This window comes from Callospermophilus lateralis, chromosome 19 (assembly GCF_048772815.1).
Source record: "Callospermophilus lateralis isolate mCalLat2 chromosome 19, mCalLat2.hap1, whole genome shotgun sequence".
Lineage (NCBI taxonomy): Eukaryota > Metazoa > Chordata > Mammalia > Rodentia > Sciuridae > Callospermophilus > Callospermophilus lateralis.
Genome location: NC_135323.1, coordinates 28,370,944 through 28,386,859, shown reverse-complemented (window position 1 = coordinate 28,386,859; position 15,916 = coordinate 28,370,944). Strand labels below are relative to the sequence as shown.

The 15,916-nt window shown below is 49.3% G+C and overlaps 1 protein-coding gene across 11 annotated transcripts in view; it reads right to left on the bottom strand.

Moving 5' to 3' along the window:
• Positions 1 to 15,916, bottom strand: part of Dtx2 (deltex E3 ubiquitin ligase 2) — a 32,057-nt gene extending 16,141 nt beyond the window's left edge. For 2 of the 11 annotated variants that reach the window (XM_076840833.2, XM_077106109.1), the window contains exons 1-4: positions 8,881 to 8,982; positions 8,206 to 8,308; positions 5,103 to 5,458; positions 2,323 to 2,959 (exon numbers count right to left, since the gene is read on the bottom strand). In XM_076840833.2, the coding sequence (XP_076696948.2) occupies positions 2,323 to 2,959; positions 5,103 to 5,370 (905 nt within the window). In that variant the 5' untranslated portion in view covers positions 5,371 to 5,458; positions 8,206 to 8,308; positions 8,881 to 8,982. Of the gene's footprint in view, positions 1 to 2,322; positions 2,960 to 5,102; positions 5,459 to 5,558; positions 5,764 to 7,738; positions 8,104 to 8,205; positions 8,309 to 8,880; positions 8,983 to 11,700; positions 12,575 to 14,902 lie in introns of those variants that run through there. The other 9 variants (XM_076840836.2, XM_076840837.2, XM_076840838.2 and 6 more) reach the window with 9 other exon arrangements.

The following is a 15,916-nucleotide window of genomic DNA, read 5'->3' as shown; positions in this document are numbered from 1 at the left end:
CCGAGTTCAAACCCCAGTACCAAAAAAAAAAAAAAAAATGCCAAGCAAGTTGGCAAGTTGTCACTCTCTCTCTTACAAAAGACAGGAGTGTGCGTGACACACGTTGCAGTTTCACCCTCCCTCATCACAACACAAGTTTTGGTGCTTAAAGGGATAAACTTCAGCTACCAGGAAATGTACTTAAACCCAGCAGCTCAGTTACAAATGCCCAGCCTGCCACATATTACTGCACATTCCTGGGGGCACGAGAAGAATCACAAAGCTGGTTTCACTCAGATTGAGCAAGAAGCAATGGAGGACCACATGCATGGGGCTGAGGGTGCGGCGGTGGCAGAGCGCTTGCCGACAGGCTCAGGGTCTGGGTGTGCTCCCCAGCGCAGCAAAAAAAAAAAAAAAGCAGCCCAGGCATTCCAAAAACAGACAAGGGCTCCCCAACAGCCTGCACTGCCACTAGCTCAGATGGCAGCCCAGGTGCTACCGACACTCTCTTGGGCTCCCCCCAGCCCTGGCTGTGGTCTGGACTTGCACTGCCTGTCCTCCCACCTCTTCCCTCCACGTGCCAAGTAACTTTCACCCAGTGCTGTTGACATTCACTTGGCTTTGAGAACTCTACCACAGCCCCAGGAGGACACAGTGCCAAGGATTGCTCTTTCTCCCGGCCTGCTGGGGTAAGAGATGATTTTTAATCAAGCCCCTGAAACTGAGGAAGGTCACATTACAAACTAGGCCCAGGACAAGCCTTGTTTTCCAAAGCCTGGAGAGGTGCACACAGTGCAGTCACACCCTCCCAGCCCCAGCCACTGGAGGAAGAGGGATGCACACCCATCCCGGGAGGCAGGCGCTCTGAAGCGGCTCCACCCGAGCGAGCGGCCGAGCAGCAGGTTGGCCTGGTTCCTCCTGGCTTTGGTGCAGGGCAAGCTGTGACATGTGAGGTCCACCCAGCACCAGAGGGAAACACCATGGGCCCATCTACCTCCTCCTTGTCACTTGCCTAGCCTGCACTAATAGGGCCAAGAGGGTCTGAGACCCTCAGGTGGGGAGCAAAAACCACAACAAATATTAGGGGGAGACTAATGAGAGCTTTGTACCATGAGAAGGAAACAAATCACCTGACTAAATCCCAGAATCCCAGCTCTAATGCTATTTACAAATTTGCCTCAAAGTAATTTGTAAGAATTTAAGAAGCCCCAGGAGGTGCCTGGCTTAGCATAATCCCATCTACTGAGGAGGCTGAGACGGGAGGATCACAAATTGGAGGCCAGCCTGGGCAACTCAATAAGACCCTTTCTCAAAATAAAAAAGAATTAGGGCTATCGTTTAGTAACAGAGCACACTTTGGTTTAATTCCCAGTATCACAAAATTAAATACAATTTGAAAATATAAATGCTATCAGATGCAGTGGCACATGCCTGTAATTTCAGTGACTTTGGAAGTTGAGACAGGAGGATCACCAAGCTCCAGGCTAGCCTCAGCAACTTAGCAAGGCCCTAAGGACTTAAGAGACACTGTTGCAAAATAAAACATTAAAAAAGGAGCTGGGGGGCTGGGATTGTGGCTCAGCGGTAGAGCGCTCCCTTAGCATATGCAGGGCCCTGTGTTCGATCCTCAGCACCACATAAAAATTTATGGATGGTATAAAGGTATTGTGTCCGACTACAACTAAAAAAAAATAAATATTTTTAAAAAAAAAAAAGGGAGCTGGGGATGTGGCTCAGTGGTTAAGTGACTGAGGGTTCAATCACCAGTACAAAAAAAAAAAAAAAAAGATACTCTGGGCTGGACTGCACCAATCTGGTAGCTGTATCACTAGTGCCACCACTGGCCACAGAGCCACATACTTCAACATTCTTCTCCTTACCCTGAGCTCCAGCCTCTCCTGCGACCTAGACTGTGGGCTTAGGGATCAGAGGTACACCTTCTCTCTCTACATCTTTGGCGCCTGGCACTGAGAATCAGTTCATCCCTAGTTACCGAAAATGTGCCGGGTACGGACAGCACTAGCCATGGGGACAAGTGCAGGTCAAAGGTCTAGAACTCAGTTTCACAGAGCCCTATATCCTGAGGAAATGGAAGAACTGCTGATTTTAACCCATGTGGCAGCTACTGAGACTCAAGAATCAAAGGTCAGGTAGCTCCACGGGATGCCAGGCAGCTCCATGGGATGCCAGGCTATGGAGGACCATGACACCTCAGCAACCCCGTGACACAGCAAAGACAATATACAACAGGGACAACCAAGGGGGCAGGCAACCAGCCACATCTTCCCATCTGCAGACAAGACCTGAAGGGAGGACAGAAAGACCAGCGGTAACATGAGATACCTGGCTCCACCTGAAGTGGACGGTCCTGGGGGCAGGAGCTGCGGTCCCAGATGGGAGAGGCTGGAGCGGAAAAAGGGCTGGCTCCCCAGGGCGGGAGGTGCCCCACCCCAGGGGTTGGTCGTGTTCAGCCTGGGTGCAGACCTGGCCCCAGAGAGCGAGGGTTTGTTGTATGGGGCAAAGGCCTGGTGGGCCCCAAAGACAATAGCGGTCCTGTGGGAGCCCTGAGGCACAGGGTACGCAGGGAGATTAGTCATGGAGTGGCGGTAGCGGCCTGACACAGGGCCAGTTCCGCTGCCGTGGAGGCACTGATGGCAAGAGCAGGCGACTCCGGTGTGGCCCGGTGGGGCAATGACAGTGGTCACTGGGTAAGGCGGCCCTGCCTGGCGCCGCACACTCCGGCAAAAGCTGGATGTCTTGTTGGTTTGCGTGTGGGTGGCATAGTTGACAGTGTAGTTGTAGCCCAGGGGAGCCAAGTCCACAAGCTGGTTGCCCCTGGCCACCTGCTGCTCCAGATAGTCGCAGACGCTGGCTTCATAGGCAGTCCAGGAGCCGTCGTCACTCAGCCACTCCCAGGTGATGCCCCGGCCTGGGGCTGAGTGCTGGGGGAACAGGTGCCTGCGCACAGCCCGCATGGTGCCTGTTTAAGAGGAGCAGGACCCGTGAACCCAGAGCGGATAGTCAACCCCAAACCCGGGGAATCGCTTTTTTTTTGGAGCTGGGGACAAACCCAGGGTCAAATGCATGCTAAGCATGTGCTATCCCACTAGATACATCCCCACAGCCAAACAAAATAAAGTGCAGGTACCTAAGGATTGGTGTTGGCTATTCTTTTTTCCTCCCTATTATTGAAAACTGAACCCAACAGTGTAAAGCTGCATCTCAACCCTTTCTATTCTGAGATAGCCTCAGCTAAGATGCTGAGGCTGGTCTCAAACTTGCCATCAATTCTCCTGTTTCGGCCTCCAAAACCACTGTGATTATAGACATGTGCCACCCCCCAGCTGTGCTGGTTATTCTTTTATGGGTTTGTGTAAAAGCTCTCTAGGCAAAGAAACTGGGGCCCAAAGGATCAAGTGACAGAGGGAGGGAGATTCACATTCCTTGGCAAAGAGGTAATGCTAGATGTTTAGGTCAAATAATATGGCTCAGATTTGTTAAGGCTTTTTAGAATGAATAATAATAATTTTTGGTGCTGGGGACTGAACCCAGAGCCTTAAGCATGCTAAGCATGTGCTGTACCACTGAGTTCCATCCCCAACCCTCAAAATATTCTTTTTTTTGTACAGGGCTTAAATCCAGGGTGCTTAACCAATGAGTCACATCTCCAGCCTGTTTTTAGTTTTTTATTTTGAGACAGGGTCTTGCTGAGTTGCTTAGGGCCTCGCAAATTTGCTGAGGCTGGCTTTGAACTTGCAATCCTCCTGCCTCAGCCTCCAGAGTTGCTGGGATTATAGACATGTACCACAGGGCCCAGTAGTAATTTCCTTCTGATAATTCAGTCTCCTGACCTTAGCCTTTGCCTGGATTCCAGCTTTGGGGAAGCGGTGACACCCTTAGCCCCCAAACCACATGTCACTCTACTGTCTAAGCATGGCTCCCCCTTTCAGAATAAAGGTCAAAGTCCTTCCAGGGAATGGTAAGGTCCTCCTGCTCTGTAGGTTGGTCTGTCTGTCCCAGTGACCTGGCTGGCCGAGCTGAAACTTCAAAGTGGCCTCAGCCAGTACCTAACAGTTCGCAGCCTGGTGAGCACATATAGTTGTCTACTGCCATCCACCATGTGTCATCAGTCCTCTCTTTCTCAAATTTTGTGTTCAGCCTGGATGCAGACCTGGCCCCAGACAGCAAGGGTTTGTTATACGGGGCAAAGGCCTGGTGGGCCCCAAAGAACAAATTTTGTTCTCCTGGGCACACCATGAAGCTAGGGACTGTCATCCACACCCACCTGCCCTGTGCTCTGTTAGGATGCTGAACAGGGTCCCTGGTTTCTACCCACTGGATGACAGCAACCCCTGCCCACCCAATCATGAAAACCAAAAAAGTCTCTAAACTCTGTCAAATGTCCCCGAGAACAAAAGTTACCCCAATCAAGAACCACCAGATTAAAGGGAGAGGGATAGCTCCAAAGGAAGCTGATGGCCCCATTTTCAGTAATACTAATCCAAACACATCACAGATTTAAAATTACAGAAGTAGATGGGCTCGGTGGCACACACTGCAACTTCAGCAACTCAGGAGGCTGAGGCAGAGGAGGATCCCAAATTCAAAGCCATCCTTAGCAACTTATGAGGCCCTGAGCAATTTAGCAAGACCCTGTCTCAAATAAAAATAAGTAGGCCTGGGGACATGTGGCTCAGTGGTAAAGTGTCCCTGGAGTCAATTCCCAGCACAAACAAAATAAGAGGAGCAAACACAAATGCGCAGGAGCAAAGTACCCTGCCCAGGTCCAGTCACTGAGCGGAGGAGCAAGCGCACCTCCAGGCCCTCACAGCACCACAGAGAGCGCCTCCCTCAGCCGGGGACCTCAGAGCCCTGAAGGCCAGGGCAGACATTCCTGGTTTGGGAGACAGGGGGAAAGAGTGAGCCGCAACTGGCCAACGTGCTCCTACAGCACGTCCTCTATGAGTCATCTGGGGAAAGCCGTTTTCCTGCACAGCCCCTAAACCCCAGTAGTGTTGTTTCAGGAGTAGGATTAAGCTCTGCAAGTCACATCCACAACCCCCACAGCACAGCACCTGGCCCAAAAGAGGCATTCAGACGTGTACCAGAGACAGAAGTCTTACCAGTGTCCTGGCGGAACTGGGTCCAACTGGGGAGGTCGATAATATAAGGGGCCAGTGAGGGGTCAGCCTGGCCTAAAGGGATGCTGTGGGCCAGGCTCCCCAGCCCGAACCGCTGGCCCTTCTGCTGGACAAACTGTTGTTCGATGTAGCTACAGACGGTGGCACTGTAGGGGTGCCAGGTCCCCAGCCCATCCTGCCATTCCCACACAGCCACTGCCACAGGGCTGGTGTACACCTGTGCCAGGGAAGGACTTGGGGCCATGGCCATCTTCCCCAGGACTCCCTCTGCTTCCCCGATGCCTTCAGACCACTCTGGGCTGCAGTCTCAGGTTCATTGCCCGGCGCCTCCAGCAGACCTGGGAACAGGACAGTCACAGCAGTTAGTTACTCATGCACATCTGAGGCTGGCGCTGAGGATCAGGCCTTCTCCCTGGGGGCATGTGAATAAGCAAGTACCTGATGGGTCTCTGTTCTGTCAGCCAGGATGAATTCCTAGTTGTTTCTGTAGCTACTTCCCTATAGGAAGATGTAATTTGGGTTGCTAAACATTAGCCCAACTTGTTACCAATGACTTTCCTCTGACCCAAATCCTCAGTTGATCCTTTCACCGTCTATATTTTTGAGTCCCCACAAATCCTTGTGGTTAAGCCCATGATGCGTGAGGCATCCAGAGCTCCCGGTGCAGGGAGGTACAAGTGAACACCCACTATTACTATAGATGAGGAAGCTCTGTCTCAGGAAGGACCAGAAGCCCAGGACCCCCAGGGACAGGGGCAGACCTGAGGCTGAAGCTCAGGTCTGGCTCCTCCAGGTCTCCAGGTGCCCTCAGCATCACTGACCACAAGGGACATCCCAGATAAACATCAAAATGCCTTTTCCAGCCTCCCACATCCAACTCCCTATGCCTGGGCCTTCCTGACCAATGGTCTCCCAGGACAGCTTCTCCCAGTCACCTGTCACAGACAAGAACTCTACTGACCAGGCAGCTACACACAAGCACGAAGCTGGTCCATGTCCTGCTGGCCAGCAGATGGCTGCTGCCCATAGCAGGGGCCTCGCTATGTGCTCAGTATCCAACACACCCTAGTTTGGAATCCGGCTAAGTGGCCTTGGGCGAGGACACCAGGATGCACCTGCAGCTATCCCAAGAGAGGTCTTCCAGCACACCATATTGTGACGGCCCCTGAGCACTGGTACAAAAACAGAGTCCAACACTTAGTGACTATACCAAAAGAAGGGGCTGGAGTTGTGGCTCAGTGGCAGAGCGCTTGCCTACCAAGTGTGAGGCATTGGGTTCCATTCTCAGCACAACATAAAAGTAAATAAAGAAAATAAAGGTATTGTGTCCATCTACAACTAAAAAAAATTAAAAACAAATTAAAAAAAAAATACAAAGAAAACCCCCCAAAACCAAAATTACTTGTCTCTGTTAATCCCTAGGCTGACAAGATGGCACTTTTTATTTTTTTTGGTATCGTGGACTGAAACCAGGGGCACTTTACCACTGAGCTGCGACACCAGACCTTTTTTTTTTTTTTTTTTTTTTTTTTTTTTTAATTTGAGACAGGGTTTTGCTAAGTTAACCCAGGCTGGCCTCAAACTTGTGAGCCTCCTGCCTCACACCTCCAGAGTTACTGGGATTCTAGGCGTGTGCCACCATGCCTGGTAACAAGGCAGCATTTGTCCCACTTTAGGAGAGGAAATCAGGGGACTTGATTCAAGGTCACACATGTACTACTAAGTGGCTATGCAGAGCAAACCCAGATTGAAGGCCATTTCATTAGAGAGGAAGACTCAGGAGGATCAGCCTTGAGCTCCAGATCAGAAAGGGAAGGAAGGGAGGGGGCCGAATTTCAAGCAGTCAGAGCACACCCATGCGGGACCCTACTCAGGACTCTATGTTGATAGGGTCCAGTTCACACAATCTGCTGATTCCCACAACCACTTCCTTAAGTACAAATGACAAATTCCATCCCCATTTGGTAGGTACAGAAACAGAGACCCAGGTGGTTGCAAAAACTTGCTCACAGGCTAGAGACGGGGCTGGCTGCTGGGGCTTCTGCCACTGACTCCAGAATGCACTACACTCAGGGCTTCAACAAGAAGGCCAAGTCTATTGCCTAGCAGCAAGTAAGGTCTAGAGTAGCCTGAGAAAAAGATGAGGTATGGCTGCCACAGGCCCACTGTGTCATTTCACCAAAGGCACCTGGGTTCACAGAGCCTGCTCGCTCTCACTGAGAACAGAGATATGGACAGCCCTTCCTCGTGCTGCTTGTGGGGATTCAGACAGACCAGCAGCATAAATCTGCACACAGCGTTAGGCCCACAGCAGATGCTCACAAGTCCCAGCCTCCCTCCCTTCCCCTCTAAAACCCACCCACCCCCCAAAGTATGGCTGAAGGATGGCAGCAAAGGGCTGCCATGAAATAGAGGTGCACCAGGCCTGAAAGCACTGAGCCACCTGTGGGTGCCTGGCCTCCTTTTGGCAGCTGCCAAAGCCTCCAATTAAGGATCGCACCTTGGGCCCCAGGGGTGGCTGGCCTAGCTCAGTGTCTGCAATTACAAGTCTCCAACCACACTGCAGCACAAATCAGAGGACTGGTTTCAGAGCCAGGTCCTCCTGAGGTGTCGCTCACCTCTCAGGCAGCCAGGACCTCCAGAATCATCAGCCTTGGGGTGTGTTTCAGCATGTTCTGTCAGGGTATAAAGCTCCCACATACCCAGGACCCCTGGGGTACAAGCCCTGCCAGGGTGCTGAAAACTCAAGACAGGATGACATGGCTAGCGATCTGCTCGGCAACCAGCCCTGTTCCCACTCACACCGAGCTCTCCAGTTTTGGAACTTTATGTTCAGCCACATCCAATTCTAGAAAGCCCCAGAACACTCTGGCTACTCCCAACCCCCGCCACTGATCTCACTGGTGCCTGAGTTCAGGCTTCCACCCTCTTTCTACGGGATGCCTCGAGCAAGCAAGCCCATCTTTCCAGACTCAACCCCTGTCCTTCTGAGCCCTGGATGCACAGCCTCTCAGTGAGAAATGACTCCACCCTCCTGTGCACTTTGCTACAGAAGCCACACTGAGGCCCCCACGACTGCACTTACTGGATTTGGTCTCCCCACTGGAGCAGGGAACTACTGGAGGGCAGAGTCTGGCCCACCCCAAGCTGGGGCTGCAGCTCCTCAAAAGTCCAGCACTGCGCGGGGTCTGAAACCAAGGACAAGGGAGGGGTAACCTTCAGTGCCAGATCCCAGCAATGAGGCACAACACAGCCCTGGTCTCCAGAACAGCCACAGTCACCTCAGAGCTGGAATTCAATAACCTAATTTGTTTCAGAGCCTAGTGAGGGGGCCATTTAGGGTGTTCTTAATTGTGAAAATTATTATTATAATTAGCTGTGGAAAAAAGCTTCAATCTGGAGGCAACTTACCCCACAACATGGGAACATTCTCCCAATACTTGAGATTCAACCCAGGGCTTCACACATACTAGGTTAAACCCCAGCCCCAACACAGGAATTCAATCAATCAGGGAAGGTCTTCATGAGGAAATACGAATCAGTCTTGAAATGTTTATGAAAAGCTTATGAAAGTCCTAAGGACCCAAGAGAAAGAAATGCAGAATCCGTAACTTCAGAATACACTGAACTCTCAGGTGGGTAAGCACACAACACACCTACTGTGTGGTGAGCAGTATGCCTGATGTTTTTCTCACCAACCCTCTCAACCCCCTCAGCCTCATTCAAAGGTAGGAATTAAGCCCAGTGCTGCGGTACACACCTGTAATCCTTCAGGAGGCTGAAGGAGGAGCACAAGTTCAAGGTCGGCCTCAGCAATTTAGGGAGGCCTTAAGCAACTTAGTGAGACCCCATCCCAAAATAAAAATATAAAAAAGGGCTAGGGATATGATTAAGCACCCCTGGGTTCACTCCCTAAAACCAAAATAAATAAATAAAAATAAAGAGGGTTGATGTAGCTCAGTGTTAGCTGCATCCCTGGTTTAATCTTCAGTACCAAAAAAAAAAAAAAAAAAGTAGGAATTATCCCTATTTTACAGACAAGTGAACTAAAGCCCCAGGAGATTAAGTATTTACCCAAGATCAAGCACCCAGTCTATCCAACCATGAAGTCCATGATGTTCTTTCTACTTTATATAAGCTCAGTTTTAAAAAGCCTGGAGGACTGGGGATGGACTCTGGTTGCAGGCAGAGCACTTTACTAGCATGCATAAGACCAGGGTTCCTTTCCTAGAACTGCATTAAAAAGAAAGCATAGAGGGCTGGGGTTGTGGCTCAGTGGTAGAGTGCTTGCCTAGCACACTTGGGGCCTTGGGTTCGATCCTCAGCACCACATAAAAATGAAATAAAGATATTGTGTCCACCTACAACTAAAAAATAAATATTAAAAAAAAAAGCAAGCATAGAGTTCCAAACACTATTGATTGGAAACTAGTACAACCAGGGGACTTCGAGACCTCTTCCCACCTGATTCCCCAGCATAGGACAAACTTTCCAACCAAATCCACCTTACCCCTCAAGCAATTTTATTTTCTTTCTTGTTCTTTTTTTGGGAGGAGACGGAGGAGGCACTGGGGATTGAACACAGGAACACCTTCCCACTGAGCTACATCCCTGGCCCTTTTTCTATTGAGACAGGGTCTCACTAAATTACCCAGGCTAGCCTCTAATCTGCTATCCTCCTGCCCCACCACATAGCTGGGATTACAGGCTTGCACCACTGCCCCCAACCCATTTTCCCGAGCTACCTCAGTCCTTTAGATGCTTTCCAAGAAGCAAGGGCCTGAAGCTCCACACCCCACATCATACACCACAAGCATGACCTATACGCAGAACATGACCTTCGAAGATAAGTGCAGATGGGGCCCTGTTAGGAAGCCTCTCCAAAGACTTGGGAAAATCAGATTCTGAATACAAACTAATCAAAAGACACATTCTACTTTAGTAGAAATTTTGTTTAGAAAATATAAATTAAAGCTAGGTGCAGTGGCACATGCCTGTAATTCCAGCAACTTGGGAGGTTGAGAAAGGAGGACTGAAAATTCAAGGCCAGCCTCAGAGATTCAGCAAGTCCTTCAGCAACTTAGCAAGACCCTACCTCAAACTAAAATATAAAAAAGCTGGGGATGTAGCTCAGTGGGCTTGCCTAACATGTCTGAGGTCCGGGGTTCTGTCCCCAGTACCACAAAAAACAAACAACAGAACCTGTGTGGTGGTGCAAGCCTGTGATTTCAGAGACTCAGGAGGCTGAGGCAGTAGAAACACAAATTCAAAGCCAGTCTCAGCAATTTAGCAAGGTCCTAAGCAACTTAGACCCTCCCAGTCTTCAAAAATAAAATAAAATAAAAAAGGAAGGTGGGGGCCTGGGGTTCAGTGGTTAAGTGCCCCTGGGCTCAATCCCTGGTACCAGACAAACAAATGGAAAAAGATTAGGGCCGGAGGTGTAGTTTAGTAGTCAAGTGCTTGCCTTGCATGCCAACACCCCAAAGTTGATTCCCAACAATGCAAATAAAGAAAAAAATAAGGGCGGGGTTGTGGCTCAGTGGTAGAGTACTTGCCTCACATGTGTGAGGTACTGGGTTTGATCTTCAGCACCACATAAAAATAAACACAGAAAGATATTGTGTCCAACTAAAAAAAAAAAAAAAAATGTTTAAAAAAAAGAAAACAATTAGATACAATGGGAGTTGTTTTTTTTCTGCATATGAACTTGCAAAATTTACTTAATTTCAGTCCTCAGTGCTGGCAACAGCCAATACTTCACACTGCTGGGAAGGACAAAACCCTTCTGAGGTGCTGTAGTACAGGTCGGTAATAACAACCAGAAAGCCCTGGGTTCAATCCCCAGCACCACCACTTAAAACAAAACAAAACAAAACAAAACAAAAAAAAAAACGCTGTCAGAAATTCTACAGCATGAGGCTGAGTAGATATAGCTCAGTTGGTAGAGTGCTTGCCTAGCATGCACAAGGCCCTGGATTCAATCCCCGGTCCCACAAAAGAAAAAAAAATTCTACAGCATGAATATTCACACTTCTACATATAGAAAAGTCTCAAATACCAAACGCTGCCAAGTGCACCAGTACACACTTGTAATCCCAGCAGTTCCAGAGGCTGAAGCAAAAGGATCACACACAAGTTCAAGATCAGCCTCAGCAATTTTGCAAGGTCCTCAGCAACTTATCAAGACCATCTCAAGACAAAAAACAGAAAGGGCTGGGGTGCAGCTCAGTGACCAAGCACCCCTGGGTTCAATCCCCAGTACCAAAATATAGATAAATAAAACACCAAATGCTCTGTGTCTGTGTTTAGCACTAGGGGGTGAAGGCAGGGCCTTCAGTACACTAGGCAGATTCCCTGCCACTGAGCTACTTCCCAAGCCCTTTTTCAAAAATTTTATTTTGAGGTAGGATCTCACCAAGTTGCTGAGGCTGGCCTCAAACTTGAGATCCTTCTGCCTCAGCCTCCTGAATTACTGGAACTACAGGCATGTGCCATCAAGCCTAGCTTACCAAACACTTTCCGAAGACCATAACCCTCACCAAACCAAATTATTAGGTAATGACAGGCCTTGTCAACTTACCATGGCACCTTCTTGCCAAGACACATCCCCGAGTTCCAAGAAAATGTAAAATTCAAACCATCCCAGAGCCTCAAGATTACACTTGTCCCGTAAGTCCAGTAAGACGGGGTTTTGAGGGGCCTTCTTCCCCCTTTTTTGGGTGTAGTGCTGGGGATGGCACTCAGGGCCTTCTGCATGCAGGTAAGTGCTGGAACCCTGACCCTTTGGGCTGGGGCTTTGGCCTTGGAAAGTGACTGTTCAAGCCAGGCCTGAGTTTCTGTGAGAAGGTGAGAAACCAAACATCACCTGTCCCTTGCACTCTAGGTGGCCAGATCCCAAGTGAGCATTCCTCTTCTGACAGGGGCCACACTTGAGCCCTTTAGGAGCAGGTCTGAAGAGAACCTTCCAAGTGTGAATCAGAAAGCCACAGAGTACCCAGAGTTCAGGCCCCAGCATCCACAACTGCCCCTGGGCACCTCCTCCAGAATCAAGAACCTGTGATTCCTGCTTCGCCCAGAGCAACCTGACCACCAGCAGCACAGCCCTGGTTCTCAGGCCTACCAGGGCCAAACTGGGGGTGCGGTCGACACAGTGGTAGGCCTAACAGCAATGGCCCTGGTGGCAAGGCTTCCCCTCTGCCAAGCTCTGTGCTAAATACCTTCTAAATGTCCCTGCTTGGTCCTGCAGTCCAGAGCAGCAGCTACCACGTGCACTTGGTTAACTGAGGAAAAGGTGGCCAAAGAAAAGAAGCATTTGCCCAAGACACTAAGGGGCCAAGTAAACCCAATTGTCTCTAGAATCTTTGTCCTTCTCCATCAACACAGGGTACACTGACACAGGACAAACTGGCCTGCACATGTGTTTTGTTTGACTTACAGTTTTGTTTTTTAATTGAGCCAGTGTTTAAGATTTGGAATATTCATTACTTAAAAAAAAAAAAAAAAAAAGGCGCAGTGACAGATACCTGTAATTCCAGCGGTTCTGGAGGCTGAGGCAGGAGGATCATAAGTTCAAAGATAGCCTCAGCAACTTAGCAAGACCCTAAACAACTTAGTGAGATCCTGCCTCAAAATAAAGAGGGGGATGTGGCCCAGTGGTTAGACATCCATGAGTTCAACCCCCTGTACCAAAACAAAAGATCGGTTGATCAACAAAAGACACTTATACAGAACTCCTATAAATCAATTTTTAAAAAGCACCAAGAACCCCACAGAAATACTGGCAAAACACATGAACAAATACTTCACAGGAAACACACACGTCAATACACCTAAGAGATGTTCAATGTCAGGGATCAGGGACCTAAGAACCAAGATCCATCCCAAAGACCTCATTTCACACCCATTTAATTAGCCAAAACAAAAAAGTCTGCCAAGGGCAAGTTTTGGTGAAAACGTGGAGTTTGGCCTCTCAGCTGATGCTCAGGTGGCAAACCAGGCCCCATATCCAAAACACTGACATTTACTTACCCCAGGACCAGCAAAATACCACTCCATACATTTATGTTCTTTTTTTTTTTTTTTTTTTTTTTTAGAGACAGGGTCTCAGTTGCTTGGCAACTGGCCATTGCTGAAGCTGCATTCAAACTCGCGATCTTCCTGCCTCCACCTTCTGAGCCGCTGGGACGACAGGCGTGCATCACTGTGCCCAGCCTCCGGTTTATGTTCTTGCCAAGGCATAACACAACACTTGCATGGAAATATTCAGGGCAGGGTGCTCAAAGAACAAACCACGGAAGCAACGAAGTGCCCATCAATGATGATCAGCTGAGAGAAGGGTGATCCCTTCACACCATCAATCTTATGCAGCAGTATAAACACATGAGCCTAACAACACCAAACAGTCTGCATAAATCTTAGCAATATAACCTCATATTTTTACTTTTCTTAGAAATACACAGGTATCGCTGTGCACGGTGGTGCATGCCTGTAATTCCAGAGGCTCAGAAGGCTGAAGCAGGAGGATTGTGAATTCAAAGCCAGCCTCAGCTATTTAGCTAGGCCCCAAGCCACTCAGTGAGACGTGTCTCTAAAAAAATACAAAATAGGGCTGGGGATGTGGTTCAGTGATGAGGGCACCTGAGTTCAATCCCAGGTACTCTCCCCCCTAAAAAAAAAAAAAAAGAAAAGAAAAAAGAAAAAGGCCCTAGTGAAGTTTTTGTGCTAAAATTCCTCCATGCCCCAGAGCTCTGGTGTTTACTGTGTGTTGCTAAATAGAATACCTGATACTGGGTAACAAAAAAAAAACAAAAAAAAAAAACTGGCTCATTAACTCTGATGGCTGGAGGATCCAGATAAGGATAACGGAGAAGTATAAAGGGAAACTGAGGCACAGGAGTGCCCAAGCATGTGGGGTGGCCACTCTATCAACCTGCTCTCTGGAGAACTCGGTCACTCCTGGAAGGCCCAATCCACTCCACAAAACCATTCATCCATTCATGAAAGTGGGCCCCCATGGTCTAATGACCTTCCAGAAGGCCCCACCTCTTAAAAGTTCCACCACCTCACCACCACACTGGGATCACATGTTTCCAGCATGTGATCCTTTGGGGGACAAACCACAGCACCTGTCAGGACCCTCCACTTACTCTGCCCCACCTACCTTTCCAGCCTTCTCTGCCCTCACCCCACTTGCTGCTCTGGTCACAGAGCCACCTAAGTTGATCCAGCCCTGCCTGGACACCTTCAGGATTCTGCAAATGCTGCTGCCCTGCTGGGCTTCCTCCCTGCTTTCGAATTCCACTCCTCCTCCACAACCCAGCTAGGGGTCACCATCTAGAACTTTCCTGACCTACTACTTCCTACTCCTCTGAGAGAGGGCTCTGCCCTGTGTTCCCCTAGAGCCACACTAGCACACTGACAAAGTCTCCTTACTAACTGTGGGGTGTCTTGTCTTTCCACCCAAACAAGTTCCCAGAAGATGGAGATCTTGTCTGGCACCCAGGAGAGGTTTGTGCAACCAAAGAAATGAAAATTCCCATTCCAATACATAAATCGTGACTTATGTCCTCCATCCCATAGAGCGTGTCCCGAAGTCAAAAGCATCCTCTAAGACTGGTTGGACAGGAGGAGTTGGCAATAAGCCACCTGAATTTATCTAGCAATCAACAATAATTCCCAGGATCTCTCTCATCCTGGTGGAACTGCACCCTCCACAGTGCCTATCTTCTCTACTAAAAACTAGATTGCATTGGCAGCAAAATCAAGTTCCCCCTGCCCCTCACCTGGTCTCTCCGGAGAGCTGGCACAAACTGTCCCTTCTTGATGGAGACACCAGATCTTTAGGAGGAATAACTTGTTTGAGTTCCCATCTTGATATGAAATGCAAACAACAAAAACCAGGCAAATCTGAAGGGCCTGCTGACTCAGCGACACAAATTCGAAGCACCTTTGCCAACAAGATGATGATCAGGTTTTAAATTGAGAAACAGCAGTTAGGAAAAACGAGTGCACAGATGTTGACTCTGTGTGCTGTGGCTGGGGACTGGAAATAGCCAGATTTATTCTCCAACAGCCTGGGCAGAGCAGAAGGTAGAGTCTTTCTCAGCCTACTCAACAATCAAGGGAATGGTTTAAAAAAAAAAAAAAAAAATTGAGCCCTTTCCCAGAAGGACCTAACAGGACTTCTGAGGCCAGTCTACAGTTTAGGCATCCAGGAATCAACGCACCAGAGAGGGCAAAAATTTGGCCAAGATCACACAGCAAATGAACAAGGGGCCTGGTTACCCGAATAGCTTAAGCTGACCCTGATTCTGGCTACCAGAAAATCTACTTTCTAGAACTCTAAAGGAGCTAGGATGGCACGCAGAAATATTTTTAGTTCCTCCAGGGTCCACGCCTCTGTACACATCCTATTTCAATGCTGTTAGCACTTAGGGAAGTGAAGCCAGCGGAGGACAGCAGCTGGCCCAGAAAGACGGAGCTCCAGAAAAAGAAAGTCCTGTAAATCCTCTTCAGCTACACTAAGGACCCCTTCCAAGTGACCCAGGAGCTTGCGGGAAGGGAGAGCCCAGTTGAGAAGCGAGGAGAGACGCAGAGTTAGGAGGCAAACTCCTCCCGAGTGCAGCCACGGGCCCAGAGAGTCCTACGCCGGGACGCAGACCCCAGCAGAACTCACACCCGGGCCAGCGAGCGGTGGCAAGGTCCCCCCAGCGCCTCCAGGTCCTGTGAGACCCGAACTCCCAGGGGCGCGCCTCCCCGAGAGCCCGGTAGTCCCCTCCCCGCCCTCCGTGTCCCCA